We start from the raw sequence: 26,737 nt of genomic DNA, 5'->3' as shown, positions 1-26,737 counted from the left end.
AATGACCCCTGTGCCCTGGGCTGATCCCTCCACGTGGGCAGCAGGGGAGGGGGGATTCTGCCCCTGTGCCCCCTCAGGTGAGAGCCCACCTGCAGAGCTGCCCCAGCCCTGGGGCCCAGCACAGGAAGGGCCTGGAGCTGCTGCAGCCAGGCCAGAGGAGGCTCCAGGATGATCCGAGGGATGGAGCAGCTCTGCTGGGAGGAAAGGCTGCGAGAGCTGGCATTGTTCAGCCTGGAGAGGAGAAGCTTTGGGGTGACCTCACTGGGGCTTTGCAGGGCCTGAAGGAGCCAACAAGGAACATGGAGAGAGACGATTTACACTAGTGCGGCCCTGGGGAGAAAGAGGCCACCTGCCCTCACCTATTCTCACTGGCCCTCACCTGGTCTCACCTGTTCCCAGCTGCCTTCCGCTGCTCTCAGCTGTCTTCTTCTGCTCTCACCTGCCTTCCACTGCCCCCCCCACCTGCCCTCACCTGTTCTCACCTGCGCTCTCTCAAGGAACTACAGTCCCCAGCATGCCCCGCGCGCACCCCTCCCTCATTGGCTGTCGCGACCGGAAGCCGCTCTCTCGTGCGCCTCGGGGACGCGGCGGAAGCCGGGAGGCGGAAGCGCGGCTGGCGCAGTGAGTGCGGGGCCGGGGGCGCGGGGGCCGGGGAGGCCTCGGGGGGATCCAGCGGGGCCGGCGGGCGATGGCCCCGGTCTGGACCATCCCCTCAGCGCCCGGACAGCGCGGGGCGAGCCCTGCGAGCCGGGCACGGCGCCCTGGGGGTCGTGGTGGGGCTGGAGGGGCCGCAGGGCAGGCGGGGGCCGTGCTGGGGTCGGTCCCGCGGGGCTGTGCCGGGCTGGTCCCGGCGCTCTGAGCTCCGCAGTTCCCTTACTCACGGAAGCAGTGTCCCGGCCCCGTGTCCCTGCACGGGGTATGGAATCGGGGGGAAGTTGCCGCCCCCCTCGAGAGATCCGAGTTTCCCTTTAGAGATGTCAAGAGCACTTTGAAGCACTTTAAAGATTTGTAAAGGTGGATAGAATAAATTATATAATTAAGTATATTTGGAGGTGTATAAATATGAAAGGGGAGGTGTTACAGTGGGGATTACTGTAACACGCCTATATCAAACCAGGAGGCCCGTGGAAAAGAAATATATATGGACGGATTGTTGGTAGATGTTTCAGAGATGTTTATTTCCCCAACCCATGGCCGGGGCTCTGCCGAGGAACCCTCACAGTCTGCGCTGAGGGTCCCTGCCCGGGCAGGGAAACACAAACCAACAATGGGGAACGAGGCTGCCCAGGGGCAGGGAAACACCGTGTCTGTCCCTCAGGGCCCCTCTCCCAGGGCTGCATGGTGGGGGAGGAGACCCCGACAGAGAGGGCTCAGGGCAGGGCCCGGGCTCTGCTCCGGGGCCCAGCAGCGGCCCCAGAGCCACGGGCAGGGCCTGAGCCTGGCAATTGCCCTGCCCAGGAGGCAGAACTGCTGCCCTGGGCAGGGCCCGGCCCTGAGCAGAGCCCAGAGAGGCTGTGGGGTCTCCTCCCTGGGGATATTCCAGAGCTGGAATGCCTGGACACATCCTGTGCCCTCTGTTTGGGAAGGCAGGAGGTGGGACCAGTGGCCCACTGTGGTCCCTTCCAGCCTCACCCACTCTGGGATTCTGGGATTTGTTTGCTGACAGGTCTTTAAAATGATGATTATTGAGTGTCACTCCTTTCTCATTTCCACAACCCTCTCCCAGGAGCCGAGCATGGAAGAATTTAAAGATGCAAGCCTGCCTGATGAGTTACTGAATCACATGAAGCTGTCAGATCAGAAGTGTCCAGAGACTGGCCCCAGCGATGCCCAGCACCCCCAGAGCTTTGGAAGTGGCTGTGCCTCATCCCCAGGCCAGGATCCCACAGAGGAGAGTTTCCATGACTGTCAGGACTCCTTTGAGGCCAAAGGACCTGTGCTGGATGACGAAGGGAATGTTCAGGATGAAGGGAGCAGCTCGAGGAAGCAGACAGAACTAGATGAAGAATACTTGCTAGAACTAGAGAAAGATATGCCAGAGGAGGAGAAGCAGGTAATGCAAAGCACCAGTGCTGGGTATGAAATGATCTGTGTGGAATGGTCTGGGGCTGACATGGAAAGGGACCTTTAAAGCTCTCTGTGTCTGCTTTTACTGTTCTAAATTCCCTCTTTTAGGTTACAAACGTTTGTGGCTTTCCTTGCTGCTCTTAATCCTCACGTTCCATTGCAGATTTTGTGTGCCTTGAGCAGTGAGTGAGGTGGCTGTGACTCAGAGACTACAGGGAACAGAACTCTCCCTGTTCCTTCTTACTGTCTGTGCATCCATTGTTTTTCCCTGAGTGCCTGCAAGGTGCTTCTCCAAAGTTCAGCAGATTCCAGGATAGTTTTCCTGAAAGGTTGGTTTAGGGAATCCAGCCAGTTGGGATTCAATTTGGATGGATCCCTATGGATTATTTGGGCTTTCATTAAATGAAACACATTAAATGTGTGGGATCGTTTGCTTTCAGCGCTGTCACATTGGACAAACTCATCCTGCAGCAGGGAGGAGAAAAATGCAGTTTTTCATCTATAGAACACATCTTTGTGTTAATTTGGAAGTTCCTTGAGGTGGGAAAGCAGTACTGGGGAAGGACAACATGGGATACAATCTCCTTGAAGCAGGAATGAGACTGAAAAGTAATTCTGGTCTCTGCTGGACCTGGTGGGAATCCCTTTGGATCTCTGTGTCTCAGGTTTGACTCCAAATGAGCAGAATGATGCTGCCATTTGTAATTTAGTAATGAAAACTAGGGGGGTGGGAATGTCAGAGGTGTTCTGGTGCATCCTTTGGAGGATTTTAGTCCAAGCCCCTGCCCAGAGCCAGGGAGATCTCTGGCACAGCCCATCTGGCTCCCTGTGCTGCTGATTAACTACTCTGGAAACTTTTGTCCTGTATTTAATTAGAGTTTCCTTTATTGCAGGGCCCTGAGCATCTCAGGGCATCCCCATGACTCCCTCTGGGAAGTCAATATCTTGTTGTTGTAGGAGGGAGCTTGTTTGGTTTGGGTTTTTTTGCAGTAGGGGACACACCAAAACAGAGCACTCTCTAAATGCATCTCTCAGGTGCTGAGCAGAGAGCAAAAATCACCTTCCTTGACCTCCCCACACGCAAAATCCATGTCATTGCCCTTGGGTTTTTTCCAGTTGGAGTGAACAGTCCCTTTTTTTCTCCTTGTGTTTATTCCTGTACAATAAGGAGCACTGTCATCGTGAGTCACATTGGGGCTGCTGCACCAGCCTGGGACTTGAGAGCTTCCGAGAAAAACTGCTAAAAACTGGGGGGAAATTGTTCCAGAGCTAAACTCTAAAAAGAGCAGCAAGCCTGGCAATTGACTGTGTTAATTTTCGTGCTGTTCTTGGTTTGGGTGTATTTTTAGATAATCATCTCATTTTGCACATGGATCTTTGCCTGCTGTCAAATGACCAAAATAATTGGGAATGCTGAATCTTGGCACTCAGCTTTGTGGAACTCCACTGGAAGGGGCTATGGGAGTGCAAAACAACAACTGCTTCAAACTGGGAAGGTTTCCTTAGAGAAAGGCTGGAGGCAGCTGCAGCTCTCGTCTTGCTGCAGGTTTATTTCCAGTGGTGTTGAGCAATTCTGCCCTTCGGAGCGGTTTGTGATTTCATCTACTCAAACTGAGCAATTCTGTCTCTCACCAGCACCACAAGTATTGGATCAGCAGTTCTTTGTTTATATTCCATGGAGAGATTTCTAAATATTGCAGGCTTTCAAATGTAGTTTTTTCTCTAGCAAAATATTGCTGGTATCTCATACAAGCAGAGCTGCAGAGCTCTGAATGCTCAGGTGTTAGAGCCACTGGAGTGGCCCATTCCATGAGCTCACCCTGGACAGGTCATTCCTCAATTGCTGCTCCAACTCTCCTCCTTGTACTTGCTATCGATGGCCACGAATTTATTTTTTAAAGTGAAACATTCTGGATATTCTGATGATAGAAGATTCTGTTAAATGCTGCAGCTTTTAAGAAAAAGTCCTGCAGTCCCAGTCTGAAAACAGTGCTGCACATTCATTTACTCAGAGCTTTGCAAACGCTCTAAGCCTCCTCCCAATGACTCAAAAGGGGTGTTTTTGAGAAGGGCAACGTGGGTTTTTATTTATTTTTTTATTGCAGCTGCAGCAAATGAGACAGAAATTCTCAGAAGTGCTTTGTGGCTGCTGAGGTGGGGAGCAGCCTCTCAGCAGCCCCTTGTGCCCTGTGCTGGCACACCTCAGTGTGAGTGGAGCACTGAGGGCAGTGATTCTCAGCGAAATCAAGCTGTATTTTTAGATCCAGGGCAGTAGAAGCAGACATCAAACAGCAGCCTGGTGCTGGCACCTGGGGAGGTGGATTTGATTTGGCTGCTTGTCTAAATCACAAAAACTCCCCAGGCACTGGTGCTGCAGCACCAACCATAAACTGTGGGCTCAGGGCACGAGGAGAGCTGGATGTGAGCCCTGCTTCAGTCAGATTTGTGGAGCTACACCTTCACAGTTTGGGGTTTTTGTAACCAGAGCCCATTGTTGTGTTCAGCTGCTGTAATAAATGGGCTCTGTGCAGTGATGCTCTCCAACAATGGGCTGTAGGAAAAGCCTCTCATTTATTCTGGAGATGCAAAGGCAGATTCTGGTCCTGGCTCTGGGTATTTCTGGGCAGATTCCAGCAGCTCAGAGTAGAAACACTCACCTGTGCAGAGGCTGCTGCAGAGCTCAGAGGGAAGGAGCCAGTGAGTGGTTGTGTATTTTCTCTAATTACATTTCAAGAGCCCCATACAGTGAGATTTCTAATGTTAAGCAGCAGGAATTCCTTCCAGGGACACAGCAGGGATACCCTAAGAAATCTTCTCTACACAGAGAAGCAAAATAAGAACCTGAAGGGATATTGAGACACAAACCTGTAAGAAGAGCTCTTAAAAACAGAGCCTGCTTCCTTGCCTGGGCTTGCAGCTCTGAGCCTTTTAAGAACTGAAATTCACTTTTCCAGGGTTTGGTTGTTGTTTCACAAGGCTTCTGCTGCTGCCTCAGCAGAGGCACTGAGCAGCAAATTGCTTTTGATGCATTCCAAGCAGATTTTTCTGGCTGGTTGTCAGTGACAGTGATGGCTTTGACGTGGGGCTGCTCTGCAGAATTAATCTGAGGACACCCAGCAGCTGTTCCAGGGTCATTGTTCAGCCTGCCCCAGCCCTCCTCTGGGGGACACCCTTTAATGAGGGGTTTATCCAGTGCAGGACTCACAGTCCCTCAGCTCCTCCATCGTGGCAGATGCTGCCCTGTTCTGTGGCAAGGACTTCAGCACCTGGCCTGGGGTGCTCTAATTTTGGCTGTGGAACCCCGTGTTCTGTAAGACACCGGGATAAATATCCAATATTCCTCCTGAGCAGTTCCTTCTCTGGGCTTTCCATGTGCCCTGGACCTCCAGCTGGCTGGAATCACAGTTCCTGTTCTGACAGCAGGAAATGTGTCAAGCAAGACAAGCAAGAGGAGATTCTTGAGGAGTGTCTTGTGAGCAACTCCATAGGAATGAGGTGGAACTGATTTTGAGAAATAGGATTTTGAGTGATACCTGAGATTCCTTCTGGGCTAAACAGTAAAGTTTCCCTTTTTTTAACGCCCCTGTTTTTTGCAGGCTCTAGGATACATTAGAGAACACTGGCTTAGTGAAGACATTTCCTTTAAGCTGCCCCCTCCTCACCCTTCCTTTCCTCCCTGTGCCTGTGGGGTGATCCCATTGTTTTCCATAAAGGGAAGTTTCTGTATAGAATAAAACATCCTGTTACATTTTCAGAGTTAAAGCTTGGAACATTTGAGCAGTAGATCTGTATCTGCTGCAGTCATTCATTGCAAGAGCTGGTGAGAAGAACTTGAATAAAAGCTGAAATTATAATTTCCCTGTGTGATTTATAATTCTTTGCGTTGTAAACAAACAAAAGTCTTTTGCTGGATGGCAACTGAATAGGAAGAGGGGAAAAGTCTCCCTTCATGTCCCTTTGAGTGGTGCTGTCTGATTTGAGTCTTGTGTTCAGTTGTGGCAGAGGCTGCTCCTGTCAGATCGAGGCCTTTCCCACTTGTGCTGATGGATTTAGGGTCAGCTCCACTTTCCCTGCCCGAGGCTGTTGCCTCTGGAGCAGGAAGGATGAATGGCACTGTTGTCACTCAGGGAGAGGCACACTTAGGCTGGGCTTAACTGGAGCTGTCAGGGAGGGCTGTGACCTCCTTCCCTGTGTCTGCAAGTGCTGCTTCCAATTTCATGGAATTTGGTGATTTGGCAGTAGAAAGAGTAAAGTTCTTTTCCATGGAATCCCAGGGAGCAGGGACAGGCCAGGTCTATCCCTGCCATTGCCCTGGAACCTCCCAAGTGCAGCTTTGGCACTTCTCAAGATTGAAAAAAGGGGTTTTGGGGTGACTCCAACCTTAAACGGAAATGCAAATCCTTGGATGCAGGATAGAGCAGTAGCTTCCCAAAACTGCAGGGGGTAGCAGACAACTGCCAACAAACGACTGAGAAGTGGGATTGGAAGCCGAAAAATGTATCCCTGATCTGTTTGAATTCCTGTTTCTGTGCAGCCTCTGAACTCCAGGAATTTTGAATTCCCTGGTTGTGGTGACCTTCCCAAGGGGCTGTGAGTGGCAGGTTCAGTGTAAATAGAATTTCTCCAGAGCTGGAGCCAGGAGCAGTTCCCAGCAAAGGGAAATCAAGGGATCAATCCAAGCACAGGAACAGCCAGAGGAAATGTTGTGGGAAGTGTCACAAACTGAGGGTGTTGTTCCTTCAGCTCCCACTGGCTGCTCAAGGATATCACTTCCAGCACTTTATTGTGTTGCTCACTTCCCAAGGAAACAGTGGGAATGTGTAGGTTGCTGTCTCCTCTAATAGCAGAATAATGCTTTTATTACTATAAAATTATACTTAATATATAAATAGAATTTATATCTTTTATTCTATTTTGTATCATGCTTTTCTGTTAACCCTGAGTGTTTTGGCAGAGCAGCTGAGGGCACGGGCTGTATGTGATTTAGGTTTGTACTTTATTGTCACAGACCAAGCTGTCCCTTGTCATGATTTGAGATAATCTCCAGCACCCCTGGCTTTGCCAGGCAGGTTTGGGTTAAATACTGATTTTTTCTGAGTCTGGGATTGGAATTCAGTATCCAAATCTAAACATTTCTAATCAGATCCTGTAAGAATCATCACCAGTTATATGCAGTTATTTCTTCAGAACTTCAAAAAATATTTAAACCACATCAAAAATCAGTGCCTGCCATGGAATTTGCCATCTTTGCATGACTAAAATTTGCAAAAAAACCCCAAACCTTCAGATTTTGCTGCCATTGAAGAGCAGAAAACCCTAAACTGGGGAGCTGTGGCTGCCACCAGTGCTGTGTGTGAGCTGCCCCAGGGCACGGAGCAGGCCAGGATGGCTTTTCCTGGGCACAGCATTCCAGGGTTCAGGCTGACCCAATTCCCTGGGAGGGAAGGAAGGGCAGCTGCCCTGCAGCCACTGAACCCATGTCCTGGAGCAGCCTGCTGGGACGTGGAGGGGCATCTGCCAATCCCTTCACGAGTCACTTGGGATTTTTCCCTCTGGGCTGATCAGTCCTGGGGAGCTGCTGCCCACTCACCCCAGGGCGCCCATGGAGCTGGAGTTCCCCATCCTCAGGGCAGAGCTGGCTCTTCTCAGTGCTGGAGGGCTTTGGGGTTTTTCCCTGGGTTTGAGCAGGTTCTCCCAGCCTCCCCTGGAGCAGTGCAGCTTAAATGGAAATTCAGCCCTAAGAGTTGCCTTTCCCCTGTTCTGTGTTAGGAATTTCTGTTAAAGGAGTGTCTGGATGGAGGAATAAATAATGTATTTGTTTCACACACAGCCGGCTTTGCAGGGCAGCGTCTTCAGCATGTGAGGGGCTCATCCATTTTTCATGCAGTTACATTTTGTGGAAAAGCCAGAGGAATTGGCTTTTATGTGTTGCTTCTTGATCAGTCATACCTGAAATGCAAATCCATCGATGTGCAGGAGGTACCCTACAGACTTCAGCTTTTTAAAAACACTTTGGACACTCAGTTTAGAAGTTAAACCCATAAACCAGGGATATGTTGGAAATGCAGGTTTTGAACCATTGCTGCTTTGCAGGGAGCTGAATAAATTACAAAATCATACACAGAGCTCTTAAAAGTGCTGCTTTGTTGTTTTTCCTTTTACTCCTTTTTTTATATAAAGCTTTTTCTTCTGAAGCTTTCTTGCTGCAGATCACTTTTTATATTAGCATTTAATGCATCATTAGGGTAAACATGTAATATTTTTTAATAATTCAGATAAAATGAAACAAAATGTTGATAATGCAGGTCAAACTTTTCATCCAGCATCCCTTGATTTCAGGGTTTCTGCCTGAGGACTGGTGTGAGCATGCTGGAGTTGTGGTCATAATAAAAATCCTTTCATTCTTGTGGAGCTGTAACTGAACCCTGTGCAGCAGAGAATCAGCTCGTGGCACTGAAAGGCCACTTCTAAATAGGTCATGAGCAATGAAGTCAGTGGGGTTTGTGTTTCAGGCAGCCCTTCCCTCACTGAGGGCTGTCTGTGGAGATCTTTCCAGCAGGATCTTCGTCTCAGGCCTGCTCTGTGCTGAGATGGGGCTGCTTTGTTCAGTGCCACAAAATGTTGGGATCATTTTCACTCTCTGTGCACTGCAGATGATTTTAAAATGCCTTTTTGTGGGGCCCAGGCAGGAATTTCTGTCTGATCCCTCAAAAATTGAGATGTAGCAGTTCCACATTCCCTATGCTGAACAGCAGAGTCCTGCATTACACAGGGAATTTGGGATTTTTGTGCAGTGTGGAATTTGTATGTTCATGTTTAGAAAGCACCAACTGAGTCCCTTGGGGTGTTGTGGAAGGACTTGGGGGGGTTTGTCAGGCCTTCCTGAGCACTTCCTGAATAATTGGATATGGTTTGTCTGCCCTGTGTTTTGTGGGGTTTCCTTAACATTTGAGGAGTAATGAGTATTAGAAAAGCTATTTAATAGGCAATGGGAACAAATTTGATGGTCTGGGCATGTATCAAAGGGGTCAGATGAGATTTTGCTCTGGAATTTTGTGTCATGGCTCAGTGTCCTTCCATTGAACCTGATCTGTTCTCAAGGTGGTGCCGATGGTCAGGTGAATCAATTTGCAAAGCCAATAAAAGCAGGAGGAAGAACCTGTGATTTTGAAGTGTTTGTCAGCTCCTTGGCATAGCTGGGAGCTGCTGCAGTGCTCCACACACTGTACTATATTTAGCTGTTTCCAAGGAGATGTTCTGTGTGATATTGATAATTGCATTAATCCTTGATTCACACAATCTGCAGGAAAGGAAACTGCTCCTTTTCCTACTGTTGGCTTTTTAATTGCTCAGTGATCTGTCATTTACAGACACCTCCATTGAAGTCCTTTGTGTGCTGGGAGAAAAACCAGTGGTCCAGCGATGGTTTTTGTATAACAGAACGACTCCTGAGCTCTGGGATGTTCCTGCCTTTCCCTGCTTTGTTTCAGGAATGGCTGCACTGTCAGGAGGTTGAAGGGATGGCTCGGTGACATCCTGAGTTTTCTGTGTCACAGGCTGAGAGCCTGAGCGTGGCCTCCTCTTGTGCCAAGATGTTCATGGTTGAAAACACAGCTCTGCTCACATGTGCATTTCTCACTGGACAAAGAACCTGGTTTGGGGGTTCACTCACTCTGCCTGAGAAATCTTGCAGGGCAGAGATCTTTCTCACCCTGGACCTTTTCCTTGTGCATCTCTGAATGTAACTGGAATCGCTGAGGAGGAATTATTTCAAGCAAAACTTTTGAGACTTTACATTTCAAATATATTCTGCATAGTTGACCTGCAGTGAGTGAATTAAATGGAGTTGGAAAGGAGAAGCAAACAGCCAGCTAAAAGGTGATGTACTGGTTTAAAGCATGGAATTCTCCATGGATGCTCTCCCTGCATCCTGGTGTCTGTGAAGTGGAGCTTTTTAATTGCTGTGCTGTTACACTCCAGTGTTTCATGCATATAGAAAGGATTTCGTGTCACAGGGTCTACAAGCAGATCTTGGTAGAGTTAAAACTGTTCAGATTATGGTTTTTTCTGCTTCCCTTCCATACTTTATTTGGAACTGCAGCTGACCTAGTTGTTCATTTCAGTGAAATACTCTGAGACATTGTCGTTTCTTTTGTAGAAAAGAAGGAAGGAGAGCAAAGGGCTGAAGGAGAAAGGAAATGAGCACTTCAAGAAAGGAGGTGGGTTGATCATCTTTGAACACCGTGTGGATGCTAGAGAATCTCAGAATAGTACTGAGCCATCGTGGTGGTGCTGCAGAAAACCGTGAGGAAGGTCTCACACCATCCTTGTTGAATTTTATCACCCCTTTCATTTTTCTTCCAGCTCTAGAGAAGAGACAGAGATACCAGGCCTCCTTTAGAGCTGTTTAAATCCCAAAGATTTGGATACTAAAGCGGGATTCCCATGAAAGCTGAGTGCTTACATACAAAAACATGGATTTTGGACTGCCTTCCAAGTGTCAGGGCTTCATTTACCAATCAAAAAAGGCTTCCCCCAGGCTCCGAGTTGGGCTGATGGTTGTGCTTAGAATTGATGGAGGACCTGGGGCTCTGTAGCTGCCTTGTACCTTTGTACATGGATTTTAATGAGCAAACAGAAGGGGGGAAGTGGTTTTGACACCTACCTTTGATTTAATCTGCTGGTGGGTGGAGGATCCCCAGAGAAAGCAGGAAATGCAGGTTCTTGCTTCCCTCAGTCAGCAGGACACAGCCAAGGAACCTGTGTGCCCTGCAGACCAGGCAGAGGCTGGAGGTGCCTTGTGTCCTAAGGGAACACAATCCTGGGAATGTTCTCCAGCTCTGGAAGGCATCAGAGAGGGCAGGAGGGAACTGCTCAGCCCAGGAGAGCCACAGGCCTGGAGCGTTGGCTGAGGCACCTGCTGGAGTCTCATCCCTGGCCTCTCCTTGACAAGCCCTCTGACATTTAAGTCAGCCACTGAGGATGATGTGGCCATAAAACCTCCCTGCAGCTGCTCTGAGCAGGTACGGGGCAGTGACAGGTCAGGGACACACTTCATCCAAAGGGATTCCACCTCTGCTCAAATGGAAGGAAACAATTTCAGGGATGAGAATTACATCCACATCCCGCTGCACTAGTTGCATTCAGCTCAGGAGTATATTTCTGCTTTTACAGGCAGAATTAAGTCAACTTTAAAATAATCAATTGTATTTATGTACTTAGTAATGTTCTTTGAGAGCAGCTACTGATTCTGGTATAATATCACCAGATCTTGAGAAATGTTTCCAAAGGAACTTCAGCCATGGGTTCAGTGATTTGAAACAAATGGTTTGGTTTGGGTTTTTCCTGTTGCTCTGCAGACTATGGAGAGGCAGAAGACTCTTACACCAAGGCTCTGCAGATATGCCCAGCCTGCTTCCAGAAGGACAGGGCTGTTCTGTTCTCAAACAGAGCTGCTGCAAAAATGAAACAGGTGAGTGTTGGTTTTATTCTGTGTCACACTGGATTAAGGCTGGGACAAATGCAATTAGCAAGTGATCAGAGCCCTCCCAGACCAAGGAGTCCGAGCTGTGCCCCATCCCCACCTTGTCCCCAGCCCAGAGCACTGAGTGCCACATCCGGGCCTTCCTTGGGCACCTCCAGGAATGGGGACATGAAGAAATATGACTTCAGTCTAACAAAACTATTCTGTGTTCTAGGACAAGACAGAGGCTGCCCTGACTGACTGCACCAAAGGTACTTTTTTCTCTCTGTGCTGCCCTCGTGCCAGATTTTTATACAGAAATTGTGTCCTTTAGTGCCTTTGCTGCAGAGCTATAATTTTAGGCATAAGGGTCTTTAAAGAATTGAACAGAAAACACCTGATTTGTATTACTTATTTTGTAAAATGTCTGTCAAACCTTTCCTGTCTGCAGTAATTTACTTTCTATTCTCCCATGCCATAAGGCTGCAGTTCGTGCTTGTTTTTAATAGGAAAGTCTTTTCTATGGAAACTGTTTCCCACACCTGTGATTTCAAACCCACTTCCACCTGCCATTCGCCCCAAATCCTGGTTTAATCCCAGATTCCAAAGAACTGTGAGGCTGTATAGAGTTAAAAGCATTATCAAGTCCCTTTCCTGCACAGCTTTTGCTTTGTCACCAGGGCTTATGTTCCCCTGTTCCTGCCCTGCAGTTCTCTCTCTGCACCTTCTGGTGGAATCAGTTCAGCTGTGCTTTGCTTTATTGCTTCCGCCCACTCACCCACCCTCGAGTGTTTGTTAAACTCCCTGTGACAGCTGGGGAAAAAAACCCAAATTACCAATCAGAGAACTAATCCAGTGGCTGTGTGCCAGCACTGCCTGCACAGAAATGGGAGGCTGTGTGTGCTGAAAGGGCTCCTGGAGGTACCAAATCCTCCCTGGCCTCTCTCACTGGGGCTCTGCCTGGCTTTGGTGCTGCTGCTTTCTGAAAAACACCTTGGATTTTGCAGTGGCTCAGAGGGAATCAATGTGCTTTGAGCAGGGAGACTTCAGCTGCCAGGGCCTGACACTCCCCAGGGACTGGAGCACAGCAGAACAATTCAGTCACCTGCAGCTTGCTGACTGTGGCATTGCCTTTGTCCTTCCCAGAAGATAAACTGGAATATTTACCTGGATAATCTGAGATTTAATTGTCCCCAGAACCATTTTAATGGGCTAGGAAGTATAAAGTGGACAGACCTCTTCCTGTGGTGAAAAATCCTTCATAGTCCCTCTTTCTGAGGTGAAATCTTTCACATTCCCTGTTTCTGTGGTGAAAAATGGATGAAGGAATTCTTGAGGAATTACCATGTGGAGGTTACTGCTGAGTTTAGCATTCAGTCTGAACTGCTACTGCAAACAGCCCTGGCTGCCAAGGGAATGAGGAGGGGAAAAGCTGAGATTCAGTCAGGATGCCCCTCTGCCAGCTCAGAGAGCTGAAATCACTGTTTGTGCATTCCCAACCCAATCTGGACTGTTTGATATTAAATTCAGAAGAGCTCCAGAAATTCTCCTGGAGTTTGTCTCCACTTGAACTGAGATAAGCATGGCAAGACTGATTTTTCCCTGCTGTGTGTGTCTGGAGGGATATTTAACTTTAGCTGCCATCTAATAATAGCCACTTTCTAAATACACAAAAACTGAAATATCTTGCAGATCCTTAAAGTTTCTGTAGCATCACTTAGGGTCCCTGCATGGATAGGATTGCACATTTAAAGCTTTGTGACCATAAATCACTTCCATCTGTGATAGATAGTGGACATTAAACGAAACATGATCCTGAGACTGTCCCAGGCAGCTGTTTCTGAGTTCTGACCTAGCTTTAAGCTGTGCCTCTGCTTGATCCTGAGTTACATTCTAAGGACAACTTATAAATGTAATACACACTTCAGAATTCATTTGAGGGGTGGAGAAATGTTTCAAGTACAACCCTGGGCTTTGGTTTTGTTTTCCAGCTGTGGAATTAGACCCTCACTATGTCAGAGCTTTGCTGAGGAGAGCAGAACTCTATGAAAAAACAGAAAAATTAGATGAAGCTCTGGAAGATTATAAGGCAGTCCTAGAAAGAGACCAATCAGTTCATCAAGCCAGAGAAGCTTGCATGGTAAGCTTAAGCCTTTCAGTGAACTTTGACCTAACTTATTTATCATTATTTTAGTTCAGCTTCACATCAGTGAACCTGCAATGAATTCTGCCTCTGAAGGACAAAAAAAAATCATTTGCATCACCTGCAAATTTGTCTCTAAGCCCACTCTGAATGCATTGTTACAAAAATCTTTTTGAAAGGCTTAATTGTTTTAAGTCTCCATTTGGGAAAATAAATCATTAGTGGTGATTCTGCCCCCCTTTTCCCCACACTGTGGTGTTAAGTGACAGATTAGGAACAGCTTTTATGGCATATTAGGCAAGAAACCTTGCCTGGAATGATTTCCTGGGGGACTGGATCAGTTGCACTGATGGCAGAAAATATTCTGCTTAACTGTGTGATTGCTGTTGGTGGTGAGGGGTGACCCCATTAAACAGCTGAGCTCCCAGAAAGGACCTGCAGCCTCTGGAGCTGGGCTGGGGCTTCCCCTGGGCCAGGAACAGCTCCCCAGGGAATGGGCACGGCCCCGAGGCTGCCAGAGCTCCAGGAGGGTTTGGACACCACTCCCAGGGATGCCCAGGGTGGGGTTGTTGGGGTGTCTGGGCAGGGCCAGGAGCTGCACTGGGTGATCCTGGTGGTCTCTTCTCACTCAGGATAATCCAGGACTCTGAGTCAGACCCTCAGAGTTGGCTGGTTCTGTCCAGGCTGTTTGGAACCCCTGGAAGTACAAACACTGTCCTTGTACCTCTGCAAAGCCATGCTTTTCTCTCAGGGACTGTGCCCCCGATGGTCCCACAGCAGAGCCCTTGCCCAGCCCCAGAAGGGAATCTCCAGCAGTGCTGCTGCTCCTCTGGCCATCCTTCAGCTCACAGCTCAGTGTTTATTCCTGATTCCTGTGCCTGGGCAGTGCAGAGCTTGGGGTTCCTGTTGCCTGACCTCCCTTGGCCAGGCAGAGCCCTTGGCTGCAGAACCCTTTGGACAAAATGCCCTCAGTGTACCCTGCACTGGGATTTGGTCTGTTCTGCCTTGAGCTGGTCCTTGTCAGATTTGAGGGGAGAAGCAAACTATTGAGACTGAAGCTTAAAACTCCCTTCTTGAAAACCTGTTCAGGAAATCCTGACAGCTATAATTTTACACTTTTCAAATATTCATCATAAATCTCTAAATTTCATAATACAAACTCCCAGGTTTCAGCTGTTGACTCCCCATACCAGGTTACATCTCTAACCTGGAGGAGGCTGAGAAGCTTTGCTCTATTTTAAGGTAAAAGTGTCTCTGCTTTGCAGGAATATCACAGAATCTTTTCCTCCTCACTGGCAGTGAAAATGATGCCTCAAGAAAATCTGCAAATTGGCTTCATTCACAGTTCGAGCAAATCTTCCTCCTCCCTGCCCACAGGAATGATCTCACACTGCTCTAGGGAATGTCATGACCCTGTTAAATGACAGATTAAAATATGAAATGCACAACATTCTTTGATTCCTGATTTGGTACCTGCTCCAACATTTGAGCACTGTTTGTATTTCAGGAGTGCAGAGCTGAGGTTCTGATTTCAATCCTCCATTATTTTTGACTTTTTCAATGCCAGACTAAACAGTTTGGAATTACCATGGTTTGTGGTCAAATCATCCCTGTTGCTGCTTTCCCAGAAAGTTTCATTATATGGAAGCAATGCTTAGGTTTGGTTTTTCACAGGTGTGTAACTGTGGGGAGAATTTCAGCTTCCACACAGGTTTTGAGGTATTTTAGGGCAGATAAAGTGATTTCCCAGAAGAAGCTGTACTTTGGGATAAGTATCACAGACACCAGATAAAAATAGGTGTCCATAAAGACATTCCTGGAGTGGGAAATGCTGAGTCTCTGGATTAGCAGTGTTCAGAGTCTGAAGTAGGGACTGCACATCAGGATTTGTGTCTCTGTCACTGCTGATGTCCAAAATGGGACTATTATTGAAACAGGGCTCTGATTCCAGTTTTTCTCTCTCTCCACAGAGATTACCACAGCAAATTGAGGAGAGGAATGAAAAATTAAAGAAAGAAATGTTGGGTGAGTAGCATGTACTTCCATAAAAATCTTCATAATCTGCTAGAAAAAAATGCCTGAGTAGAATCTCTTGTATAAAATTTAATGGGGGTAAATTTGAAAGGAAATATTTGTTCAGTGTTAAACAAAACTCCTGATTTCTCAATTGCTTGGTTTCACCTACAGTAAATTGGAGACAAGGAATTCTTCCATGTAGGAAAGGCCATTAGTTCTATTTAAAGAAAGAAAACTTAAAACCTTCTGAAACAATTTCATATTGATATATGCAAGAGCTGGGGAAAATGTTTTGACCCAGGCCAACTGCTCAGCCCTTTCTCCCTGCAAATAAACCCTCAAAGCAAACATTCTCATGAAAGGGATAAACCAGGGCTTTCTCTAAACCTGTACCTGAAGGAACTCCCCCAGCTGGAATAACTGGGGATGTTTGATCTGGGGGCTAAAGAAATAAATGTGATTATTTCTGTAGCACTTCCAGCCCAGAGACCTCCAGGTGTTCATGTTTGCCTTGATTTATTCAGCATTTCATTGCTGTTTGGTTGGAGGCTGAATTGGACCTCCCCAGGGTTAGCACCAGGAGTGGAATTACATTTCCTAAGGCAGTGTTTGGTGGGAAGGGGAAGGCAGTGTTTGCCTGTTCTGCAAAAAATCAGGATAAACAAACTCAGCCTGTCTTTCACACTGATTCTTGATATATTTGGGAAGAAGAGACTGTTTCAGCTTATGCTGATATTTTTCCGTAATGTCTTTTCGTGCTCTGCAGCCTCTGATTTGCTCTGGCTTTGTTCTGCTCTGACCTAGCAGAGTGTCAGTGAGGCTTTGCAGAGCTTTACAGGATCAGAGTCTGCTTCCCCCATTGTGCTGAGAACAAACCCTAAATAAAGCAGGTTAAGGGTGATAGGGCTATAAATAAATGACAAATGCAGAAAATCTCCAGAAGGATCAGGCCCATCGGTAGGACATGGGATGGGTTTCAGCACAAAGTAATATGAAAATAATTCCTGATCTTTGCTGAACTCTAAAGGGCCTCACTAATCACAAGGGATTTGGCTGGAACAGTAAATCCAACCCTAGTTCTGCTCTGCTGGTTTTTTCCTGGATGTCAGACTAGATGGGATCTTCTTTTAACAGTGTTAATACCTTAAAAGTGCCAGTTGGGATTTCAGAACTGAACTGGGCTTTTGGGAACCAGTTCAGACTGTTTCTGTTGGGATTCTGGAGAAAGAAGTCCCTTCTCAGTGATGTCACACAAGGAGTTCAAACAGCTGGAGAGCCAGACTGAGAGCAGGGTAGGACAGCACAGAACCTGTGTTCATCCCCAGCCTCATGTGTGACAGGATGGTCACAGCTGTGCTTAAATGACAATGACATGGTGGCAGTAGGGCAGGGGGGGTTGAGCTCAGCACTGCCTGAGCTCTCTGGTGTCACACAAACTGAGGGGTTTCTATAAAACACTCTCTTGAAATGAAGTCAGGAATGTGGGCAGCTCCTTCTCCTAAGTGTCCCAGATGCCCTGTGTGTTGCTGTTAAGGGAGGCAGTGGTGATGCCGTGGAGCTGCCCAGGGAGGAAGGAAATGCTTCCCAAGGTTTGCAAACTGCTGCAGCTCTGGCTGAGGTCAGGGGAAAGCCCTGGAGGGGATTTAGGTGGGAGTTCTGGAAGGAGTGGGAGACGAGAAACTCAATGGAATGTGGTGGTTATGAGATTCCTTTGGATTGTTTCATTGTGCAGTGAATTTGTTTGAAGCTGTTCCCACTTTTCCACCCTTTCTGATGGCATTTCCCACTGCCAGGATGGACCTGGCTCGTGGCATAGCACCAGGAGCTGCTCTGACTGGGCCTGGACAGTGCCAGGGGGACATTCCTGCCTTCCCACAGGGCAGCTCAGGTGCCTGGGTTGTATTCCAGACTTTTGGGTTCCAGGACAGCAAATGAGAGGCATCCTGAGAGTTCTAGGCCGGGCCTGCTCCAGGAGCACTGACACTAAACTGAAATTAGGAACAATGTCCCAGTTTGTGCTTTGGCTCCTTTGGATATTGAACTGATCCTCAGTCAGTGAATTGGCCTGTCCTGATTTTGCTGAGCTTTTATTCTTTCAACTCAAACAAGCCCTGGGTTGCCCAACCATCTCCCACTGTCACAACACTGGAGCTGTGCACAAACAAACCCAGATAAATGGAGTGCATCCTCCTCCTTCCCAAGTGTGCTTCCTGTTTCCCAGGGCTGCAGCTCGTTTCTGTCAGAAGCTGAACCCTTTGTGCAGCGCTTGTGTGTAAATATCCCAGAGCACACATTCCTGGCTGGATTTTCCTTGTGTGCAAGTGCTGGCCCATGTGACTGCTGAGGTTGATGTCACCAGAAAAACCCTGCTTTGTGGCCAAGCCAAGCCCACTCGTGCTGTGTCCCCTCAAGGATCTCCCTTTTCCAAGGCTGACATTTGTATTTCAGTTATTCCATGTTTTCCATCAGCTCAGCTGCCAATGATGTCTGCTCAGGATGAAGTGACCCCTGAATTCACATCAAAGAGAGCTGGACTTGCAGCAGCCTTGGGAAGGAGCTTTGAAATCCAAGTGGTTCTTTCCCTCTGTGCTTCCATGAGCATCCTCTGCCTCAGGGACTGAGGATGTGAACAATGACCATTTTCTGGGGGGCTTTTATATTTCTCTCCTTAAAGCCAACGATTTCCAGTCTTGTTTAGAGACTTTTATAATTATTGTGATATCTGGGACCACTCCTTTGGGGAGAGGGTGTGAGGAGAGGGGAGCTTTGGAATGGTTTTAGCAGTTTGGGGGCCAGAGCATCTCACTTGGGCCTTCCTGCCAAAAAGAGATTTTTCCAGCTACCTGAGATCAGCAAGGGTATTTATTAGGCTTTGTGCCTAAAGAATTATGGGATTTGGTTGGTTTGGTTTTTTGTATTGACAGCTATGTTGTGTTTGCAGCTGAGTTGCTAAACCCCAACCCTGCATAAGGTGAGTTTAAATAGTTAAACCAGAGCCAAATTACAGTTACAGTTCACCCCTCATTTACCATTTAGGGAAGGGAGAAAGATTGGCCCTTGCTCTTTTAATTGCTTAAAAATGTTGGTAATATAACAAGTCACACAGAGAGGAGACCTCATCAGGAAATGTCTTTTCACCAAAAGAATTCTTTACACAAGCAAGATGGAGCTTTTCAACTTCCAAACCCTACATTAACACCAGCAGCTAAGCCAGAATTATTGCCAGAAAGACTGAATAGCAATTAATTTTGGCTGTTACATCTTAATGTAAATTGTGAGTAATCTTTTCCTGCATCTGCCTCTTTCAATAGGGTGTTAAATTGCAGTTTAGGTGAGTAATGAATCACAGACTTCTGAGCCCTAAATTGATTTTTACAGTTCTGTTTTCTTGTTAACCCCTGAATATTTGCTTTGGTGAAGAACCTGACTGTGCTGGAGTTGCAGGTGGAAAATAAACAGGGTGTGTTTGAAAGAAAAAGAGCAAAATGTGTGAGAATAAGGGCAGAGGGAGGAGACGGTGACCCTGCTTGGGGACAGGGAGTGTTGGAGGCTGGGCAGCCTCTGCAGCTGAGTCCCAGCTCCACGTGGTGCCTTTTCCTTCCTCCCAGCACAGGCTCTGAGGGAGCTTTTCTTTGGGAGGGGGTTGGAGTTCACTACAGCCCTTAATTTAGGGTTGAAAGGAGCTGGGGGAGGAGGAGACAGAGCTTCCCTACAATGCTGGCTCTGTGTGTGCCAGGACAGCAGCAGCAGCTCTGGGCTGGAGTGCCCGGAAAAGCCAAGGCTTTCTTCTGCCTCATTAACAATTAATTCAGTGTGGCTGCCCCAGAGCCTGGCTGGGGAGGGAGAGAGCAGGAAGGTGATCTGGGATGTGCTGGTGGAATTATCATAAAGCCCCAAATCCATGCTGTGCTGGGGAGCTTCAACTTGTCCAAACTTCTGCTATTTCTTTGGGAAATCTACAATTCTGCACTGAAACCAGGAGGAAAAGAATGTTTTTCTTGGAAAACTGACCATCTTCTTCCTTTGTGTTGTCATGCCAGGGGGTTGTATTCAGCCAGCAGTGAAGTTGTTACCTCTGCTTCCTGTTTCAGTTTATCCATTCTGTAATTCCTAGATAGGATTTTTTTAAAGGATGTCCTTTTGTTGTCCTTCCCCTCTTACAGCTGTAGCAAGGTGCATTCTCCAGAGTCAGAAATCACATGTGATCCACATACTGACAGGACTTTATTAACTCTCATACCCTGTGGATATTTAACAATGATTTTTAATTCCTGCTAAGAGCCTAAATATTAACCAAATGCGGAGATTTCCCCAGGATTTACCTGTGATGGATAAATCAGCAGGGCTGGGCTGTGTGGTTGGCTGTAATTCCATGGCAGTTTTCCCTCTGCTCAGCTCTCACCATGTTCTTTTGGGATGTCTTTGCAGACAAACTGAAGGATCTGGGCAATTTGGTTCTGCGCCCCTTTGGCCTGTCAACAGAGAACTTCCAGGTCAAACAGGATTCCTCAACTGGCTCCTACTCCATCAATTTTGTTCAAAACCCCAACAACAACAGATAACGTGGATTCAGTGTGGCCATGCCAGGACCCAGCAAACCAACACCCTCCACCCCCAGCGGAAGAGGAGACTCAACAAACTCATTTCCCAGCTTGTGAAATTGTTTGCAATGTGGATGTAAAGCAACTCATTTGACTTCTCATAGTGATAACTGTGTCCAGTGTGTGATTTATTCTTTTTTTTAATTTTTTTCCCCCTTCCCTTGTGGTGTTTGGCTTTTCCAAGAGGCAGTTCCTTGGTTTGGCCCACGCAGTGCTGGCAGCACAATGGTAGCAGCAGTTCAGGGGAATCCAGAGGCTGGAACAAAGGCTGGTGGTGTCCTGGGAATGGGGAAATCCAGCAGCAGCACTGCCCCACCCCCAGTTGGGTGGGACTGGCACCGCTGGACACAGCTCTGCCCTGGAATCACGGATCTTGTAATAAAGGCTTGGTACTTCTGCTCTTCGGGTTGTGAGGTTCTTGCCCAGGCTGAGCTCTCCCCAAGATGGGTTTGTTGTTAAAGTTGCAGGACATTCACTGGGATTTTTTGGCCCTGCTTGCAGCAGTATTGTAATTTCACTCCATGCCACCCTTCCAGCAGTTTGTTTACTTGATACGAGTTTTTCTGAGGGCAACAATGACATTTTGTGCCTCCCTCTGTATCTATGCACCCCATAAAGGTACCTTCAAATGAAATGTGCTTGTCTGAGATCCATTCATGTTGCAGGGATCCACAGGAGTTGATTGCAAAAGGTCTGCACAGTCACTGGACCTTGAGGACTTGGAAGTGTTCATAGAATGAGATGATCTCTGAGGTCCCTTCCAGCCCAAACCAGGCTGTGATATAAATATAAATATATGTATAGATACATTTATGTCTTCTGTTGTGGTGGTTCATTCAAGTTTTGGAGAAGGTGCCTTTTGTAATTCCTGCTTTCCTGGGTTTTATCAGTGCTGAAGTGTTTACAGTGGAGGCAGATTCTGCAGTTGTCTCCATGCAGATTTCAGTACATGATTTAATTAAATAATTAGCAGTGGCTGCCTTGGCTGTTGGGTGTCATCTCCAATTCATTTCAGGAAGTCTCTGTGTGTCTGAAATTCAGCAGCTCCAGCCTTTCACTGGAAGGAAGAGCCTTTCCAGGCACGGCGGGTTTGGTGCTTTAATGTCATTTTTGTCTCTGCAGCTGTGAAAGGTTTTTTTGATTGTTAAACTCTGTCCTGCTGCATTTTTAGTTTAGTTTTAGTTTAGAGCTGGGCCCGGGGGGCTGATGAGCTGTGAAACCTCTGCTGCCTGAGCTGAGCTCTGCAGGGAAGGCCTAGTGGCTTGGGATTAGTAGAAATGTTAATAATCTTCCCTAAAACACTGCACTGCAGAGCAGAGGTGCCCAGGCTGCTGCAGGGAGCCCTGGGCAGGGCAGGGCTGGGCTCAGGGGGCACCTGGGCTTTGTCAGGCCCCAGCACCAGCCCTGCATCACCAGCTGGCCCTGGTTCCACTCACCTGCAACATCCCAGCACATCCCTGGCAGGTGCAAAAATGGAACCACTTTAGAACTACCTCGGGTGCTTTCAATTTTAATATTTTTTTTATTCTTTAAAATGTCCTTGCTCTGACCAGGGGTTTCTGTCCCTACCCGCACTGTGTGCAGTGTCACTCACCCGTGGGTGGCTCTTGTGCCCAGTTACACCAGTGGCCTTTTCCAACTTGCTGCTTCAGGGGTTCAGGGACACGAGTTCTGTTCTTCCACTCTGTTCCTGCTTCACCTCTTTGAAGGCCTGGGGAGCTGCAAATAATTCCTTCTCGGCTGGAGGCTGGGGAATTTCTGGGAAATAAAAGCACAACAAAGCTTTTGAATTTCCTACCTGCTGTGCAAACACATCATCAAATCACTGTGCAACTCCCCTGCAGGATGCCCGATGTGCACCTGTAGTTTTCCAATGAAGGGAAGGGCACAGGAAGCAGGACTGCAGCTGATTAGTGTTTGTAATTTAATTGCATTGTGTGAAAGTCACTGGGAATTGGGCACTCTGGTACTGAGGACTCAAACCTCCAGGTAATCCCTCCCTCCTCAGTGCCACTCTCCAGCTGGACCAGAAACCTCTGGCAGGTGTTATCTGCCACGACAGCACGTTCTCCTCTAGGCAAAATTCCAATTAATTGAAAGTCCAAATCCTGAAAAAGTGCATGTATTTTGCTTTTGATTTTTAAGTGGTTTTTTATGTCTGAACTAGTCCTCAGAGCTGCCACCAGTAGAATAACTGGTGCTTCCTCCTGCTGCCACTGGCCACAGCTCAGGGAGTGCCAGCGAGTTTTGAGTCACACATGTTGGATTTACAACCTCTAATAGGAAAAAACTTTTACAAAACATAATCTTTTAAATATAAGTGCTCTTAAACCAAACAGTTCCTTGCTCAGCTGTTCCAACAGCTACTCACCTTCCTGGTAACCAGCACGTGCCTCTTTTCCAGCTGGAACTGTCCATCCTCAGCTCCCGCCTTTGTTCCTCCTTCCTTTGCCTGCCAAACACAAAACCTTTCAGTACCTGCCCTTTCCCCTGAGGCGTTTGCACAAGAAATAAAGGGAATGTTGGTCTTGTCCATGAGCTGGGTTAAGTCTCTCCCTCCAAAGAACTTCCTCCGGGATTTCCATAACACTTGTGGCTCAGACCTTCCATTTTTTGACACCAGAACTGACACTGGGATTTAGCTCTGTCTTATGCAAAGGTTCTCATTCGCTTCTCTGTTGCCTCAGAGACTTTAATCCTTTTGGCTGCAGATGGGCTGAGGTTTAGATCTCAGAGAGTCACAGATTGCCAGGATGGTTTGGGCTGGAAGGGACATAAAAGCTCCTCCAGTTCCACTCCCTGCCATGGGCAGGAGCACCTTCCAGGGATCAGGAACAACTTCCAGAGACCACTTTGCTCCAAGCCCCATCCAACCTGGCCTGGAACAGCTCATTCCAGGTCTTGCCTGTGAGTCCCAGGGCCTAGCCCTCAGAGGAGCTGAACACCTGCAGTTCCCTCCATCCCACCAAAGATCTGGAGCATTTAACATCTCTCAAAATACAAAAAAAGCAGTTCCCCAGTTCACATCTTCAGCTGTGTCTCCCACAGCCCCAGCCCCAAGGGAGGCAGCTGGAGGCCACACTCCAGGGAAGGGTCCGTGGGACTGACACAGGCCCAGCACAGCTGATCCCTCCTGCCCAGCGGGATCCAAAATCCCCCCCAGCTCATCCCTTGGGATATTCAGGATCTGACAAAGCCCCGAGCTCTGAAGCCCAATCCTTCCTTCCTTGATTAGCACAAAACTTCCTGGGATCTACCTGCCCCTGATTAGCACAGCCCCAGCCAGAGAGAGAAGAGAAGCTGCTGGTCACCAGTTCCTAGGCTTTAATTAGCTGTGTTATTCCCAAGGGATTACTGCTGCAGCCAAGAACCAATTATATCCCAGTGCCTCCTCTCCAACACGGGCAAAGATGCGCTGGGGCACATTTAATGTGCAGCATTCATACATTGCTCATTCACAAGCTTTCCCTGTTTGGATGAATCCCAACATTTTCTTGCTCAGCAACTTCATTTTTCCCACCCCAGGCAGGGCTGTGACTGCTGGGGAGTCGCTGCTGGGGGGGCTCTGGGCAGCCCTTGGCACAGGAATCGTGGCACTAAGCCAGAGGCATCACTGCCTACCCTGACAAAGATTAAAGGCCCTAAATCAACTGAAAATTAAAATAAACTCCTTTTTTCCCTGATTCTGCACGTTCAGTGGGAATCTCCTGATTGGAAACCATCTGCAGCTGCAGCCTGGAGTCCCCAGAACTGCACATTTCTCACCCGTTTTTTCCCGAGGAGACGATTTACAAATCCTGCATTCCCTAAGTGGATGCAGCAGGATTAGGTTTGCCTTTCCTGGCCTGGCTGGGTCCTGTGCTCTGCTCCAGGCTGCCAGGACTGCCTGCCTGGTGTCCATCAGCTCCAGGAGCAGCTGCTGACCAGGGACTGACTGTCTGGGAGCTGGGAAGGATCCGGGAGGGAGCTGTGCCTCTTCTTCTGGGGGAAGCACACACTGGCCAGTGGGTTTTTGCTCCTGTCTCTGGTGAGTGAACTGCAGCACCCCCCTCCCTGCAGGGAACAGGGATGTCAGGAACAGGGATGTCAGGAAGAAGGGGAAATGCTGTTACCTCGTCTGGGCGGTGGCTGCTGGAAGAGCTTCCTAAGTGTATTTCTGAGCGCCCAGGAGGTCCCTGGAGAGGCAGCGGGGCCAGGGCTTTTCTAATTGCATTTATCCTATTTCCACGAGCTCCTTTGGCTGTGACCCTCCATCGTGGGGCACTTCCCTGTCTGAGGGAGGAAGAATTGCAGTATTTGGGAACTTAGGGAGAGGAGGAGGCTGGGAGCTCACAGATTTCCTGCCCACGGCTCCAGCCCTGAGCTGCCCTTGAAGCGACAGCTCTCACTGTGCCCCAACACGTTTGTGTCCCTGCTCCCAGCTGGAATGCAGCTGAGGCCATGGAACCTGGAGCCAGCAGCAGCTTTTCCAAGCCAAGATGCAGCTGATGGCTCCTGACAGGATCCTGCAGTGTTAATGCAGAGGGGTGTGAAGTCCAACCCCCCAATCCTGCTCTCACAGCTCATGCCCAGTGCTGCCTTTTTAAAGGCAACCACAGCCAAGTGAGTGAATCACAGAAGCATCATCCACATCCATCAGTGCCAGTATTCCTGGGGTCTTATCCTTAGCATGGTCCAGTATCCATCCCTGAACACTCTGGAGCCCCCAGCCCCCCCTTCCCTGACAGCTCAGAGCCTTCAGTGTTTGGATGAGCCCTCCAGCAGGAACAACCTCACTTAATATTTAATGACCAAGACAACCACAGTCAGAAATTCCAGTCCCCAAGCTCTTAAGATGCGGAGCTCAGCTGAAAATTTGGATTTCAAAATTAGAACTACCCCTCCTGTGCTTGGAATATTTACCCCAAATGCAGAACACGCCAAAAACCTCTGCAGGGCTGTCCAGTCTGCCGAGCATGGAGCACCCGTGGCTTGTGCTGCAAACCAAGCAAGGGAGGCCAAACAAAGAGCACAGAGACACTCAAGGGAAAAGCAGGAGCAGAACCATAAAAGCCAGATATGAAATGTGAATAAACCCCACAGTATGACCCAGCAAACAACAGGAGCCTTTTCCTGGCTCCCTGCTCTGCCTGCAGAATGTGATGGGGAGAACAAATCCCAAAACAACTGGAGCAAGGACAAGGGAGGAGGACACCAAACCACGGCAGCGAGGGGGAGTTGGTGCCAAGGGCTTGGTTCTGCCCTGCTGGGCTCGGCCCTGGCACTGCTTCCCTTGGAGCAGAGGGATGAGCTCTGAGCACCCAAACACACCTCACCTGCCACGGATTCCCCCCAGCCTGGGGCATTCCCAGCTTTCCATAAAGTTCTCAAGCACAGAAAGGCCTCTCCATGCAAACCTGGCAGCCTGACATGTTCCATAAAGCAGGAGAGGAGCCCAGGGAGCTCCGAGGGAATCGGAAGCCCCTCAGGTCCAGCAGGGCCTGGCAGCCTCACCCGAAATGTTCCAAAATCCCCAGTGTATGACAGTGTGAATTCACCATGTCACTGTCACGGAGCCACCATTCCCTTCAGGGATGTCCCTGCTGGTGTCACTCGGCAAGATCTAAACTCTGATCCCTCACACTTTGGATGGGAATCTCTCCAAACCCCCTGTGCCAGAGCTGCACTTTTGCCCTCATTAAGCATCGCCCTTTTGATGCTCGGGGCAGCAGCAAGTGCCATTAGAGGGGCCTTGTGTGGGCCCGGCCTCACTTGGGTCACCTTTATCCCTTTGCCAACCACCGGAGTGAGGATTAATCCACGCAGTAATTGCAGAGCTCTGAAATCTGCCCGGCCAACCTCTCTCGTGGCTCCGTCCCCACAGCGCTGCTGCCAACGCCGTGTCACAAAGGAAAAGCCATTAGCGAGCAATTACATTTCAGCAGGATTTCCCAGCCTAATGAGGATCGCCAATTCAAGAGGAACTGCTGCAAGGCTGAAGGAATAATGAGAGAAAAGGGATGGGAGTTTCCGTAACCCCGACAGAACGAGAAACAACCATGAAGGAAAAGAAAACCATCTGCTGGAGCTGTGCTTGGGCCACAGCCAGATGTGGGTGTTTGTCACAGCGCTTGCGAAGCATCCCAGGCTGAGCCAACAGCAGCACTTCACAGTTAATTCAGTTTTGGGGAAAAACTCCTGATTATCAACAAGAAGTCACTGCAACAACCCCTTCCCAGCAGGGTCAGTACCTCTGGGTGACGCACCAGCTCCTGGCATCCTCTGTGCCATAAAAACATTCTGTGCCATAAAACCACCAATGCTTCCTGAAAATCAGAACTTCGTAGAAATCAAGTTTATTCAAGCAGATTATTTTTTGTTTAGCCCAGGAGCTCGAGTCAACTCAGGGAATCTTTCTTCACAGTAACAAAAATGCAAGTGGAAAAAAATGTGTATAAATGCGGCCTT

General features: G+C 48.3%; 2 protein-coding genes and 1 long non-coding RNA gene across 7 annotated transcripts in view; 2 read left to right on the top strand and 1 right to left on the bottom strand.

Annotated features, from left to right (window-relative positions):
- Positions 1-515: 515 nt before the first annotated feature.
- TTC1 (tetratricopeptide repeat domain 1) lies at positions 516-20,924 on the top strand. 2 transcript variants are annotated; one of them, XM_032124644.1, is made up of 8 exons: positions 516-621; positions 1,727-2,053; positions 10,226-10,286; positions 11,427-11,539; positions 11,766-11,802; positions 13,522-13,670; positions 15,644-15,698; positions 20,118-20,924. In XM_032124644.1, exons 2-8 carry the CDS (start codon positions 1,736-1,738, stop codon positions 20,249-20,251), a joined length of 867 nt encoding a protein of 288 aa, XP_031980535.1. In that variant the 5' UTR covers positions 516-621; positions 1,727-1,735; the 3' UTR covers positions 20,252-20,924. The 2 variants fall into 2 exon arrangements, with proteins under 2 accessions (XP_031980535.1, XP_031980536.1); XM_032124645.1 differs by lacking the exon at positions 516-621 and adding an exon at positions 830-1,014.
- Positions 2,065-5,921, top strand: LOC116451336. Its single transcript, XR_004243182.1, has 2 exons — positions 2,065-2,839; positions 2,978-5,921. It is a non-coding gene; the product is annotated as an uncharacterized LOC116451336 (long non-coding RNA).
- PWWP2A (PWWP domain containing 2A) overlaps positions 18,605-26,737 on the bottom strand; it is a 33,133-nt gene continuing 25,000 nt past the window's right edge. The window contains exons 3-6 of one of the 4 annotated variants that reach the window (XR_004243181.1): positions 22,662-22,742; positions 21,885-22,048; positions 20,012-20,161; positions 18,605-19,930 (exon numbers count right to left, since the gene is read on the bottom strand). The gene's annotated coding sequence lies outside the window, so the exon portion shown is untranslated. Of the gene's footprint in view, positions 21,413-21,884; positions 22,049-22,661; positions 22,743-26,737 lie in introns of those variants that run through there. The other 3 variants (XR_004243180.1, XR_004243179.1, XM_032124640.1) reach the window with 3 other exon arrangements.

Source organism: Corvus moneduloides, chromosome 15, assembly GCF_009650955.1.
Source record: "Corvus moneduloides isolate bCorMon1 chromosome 15, bCorMon1.pri, whole genome shotgun sequence".
NCBI classification, from domain to species: Eukaryota; Metazoa; Chordata; class Aves; order Passeriformes; family Corvidae; genus Corvus; species Corvus moneduloides.
Note: the sequence above shows the minus strand (reverse complement) of the source record. Positions and strands in the feature narration are given on the sequence as shown.

Coding starts and splice junctions, on each gene's coding strand:
- TTC1 (XM_032124644.1), top strand. CDS start 1,736: ATGGAAGAATTTAAAGATGCAAGCCTGCCTGATGAGTTACTGAATCAC. Junction 10,287..11,426: donor TGAGCACTTCAAGAAAGGAG/GTGGGTTGATCA, acceptor GTTGCTCTGCAG/ACTATGGAGAGGCAGAAGAC. Junction 15,699..20,117: donor ATTAAAGAAAGAAATGTTGG/GTGAGTAGCATG, acceptor ATGTCTTTGCAG/ACAAACTGAAGGATCTGGGC.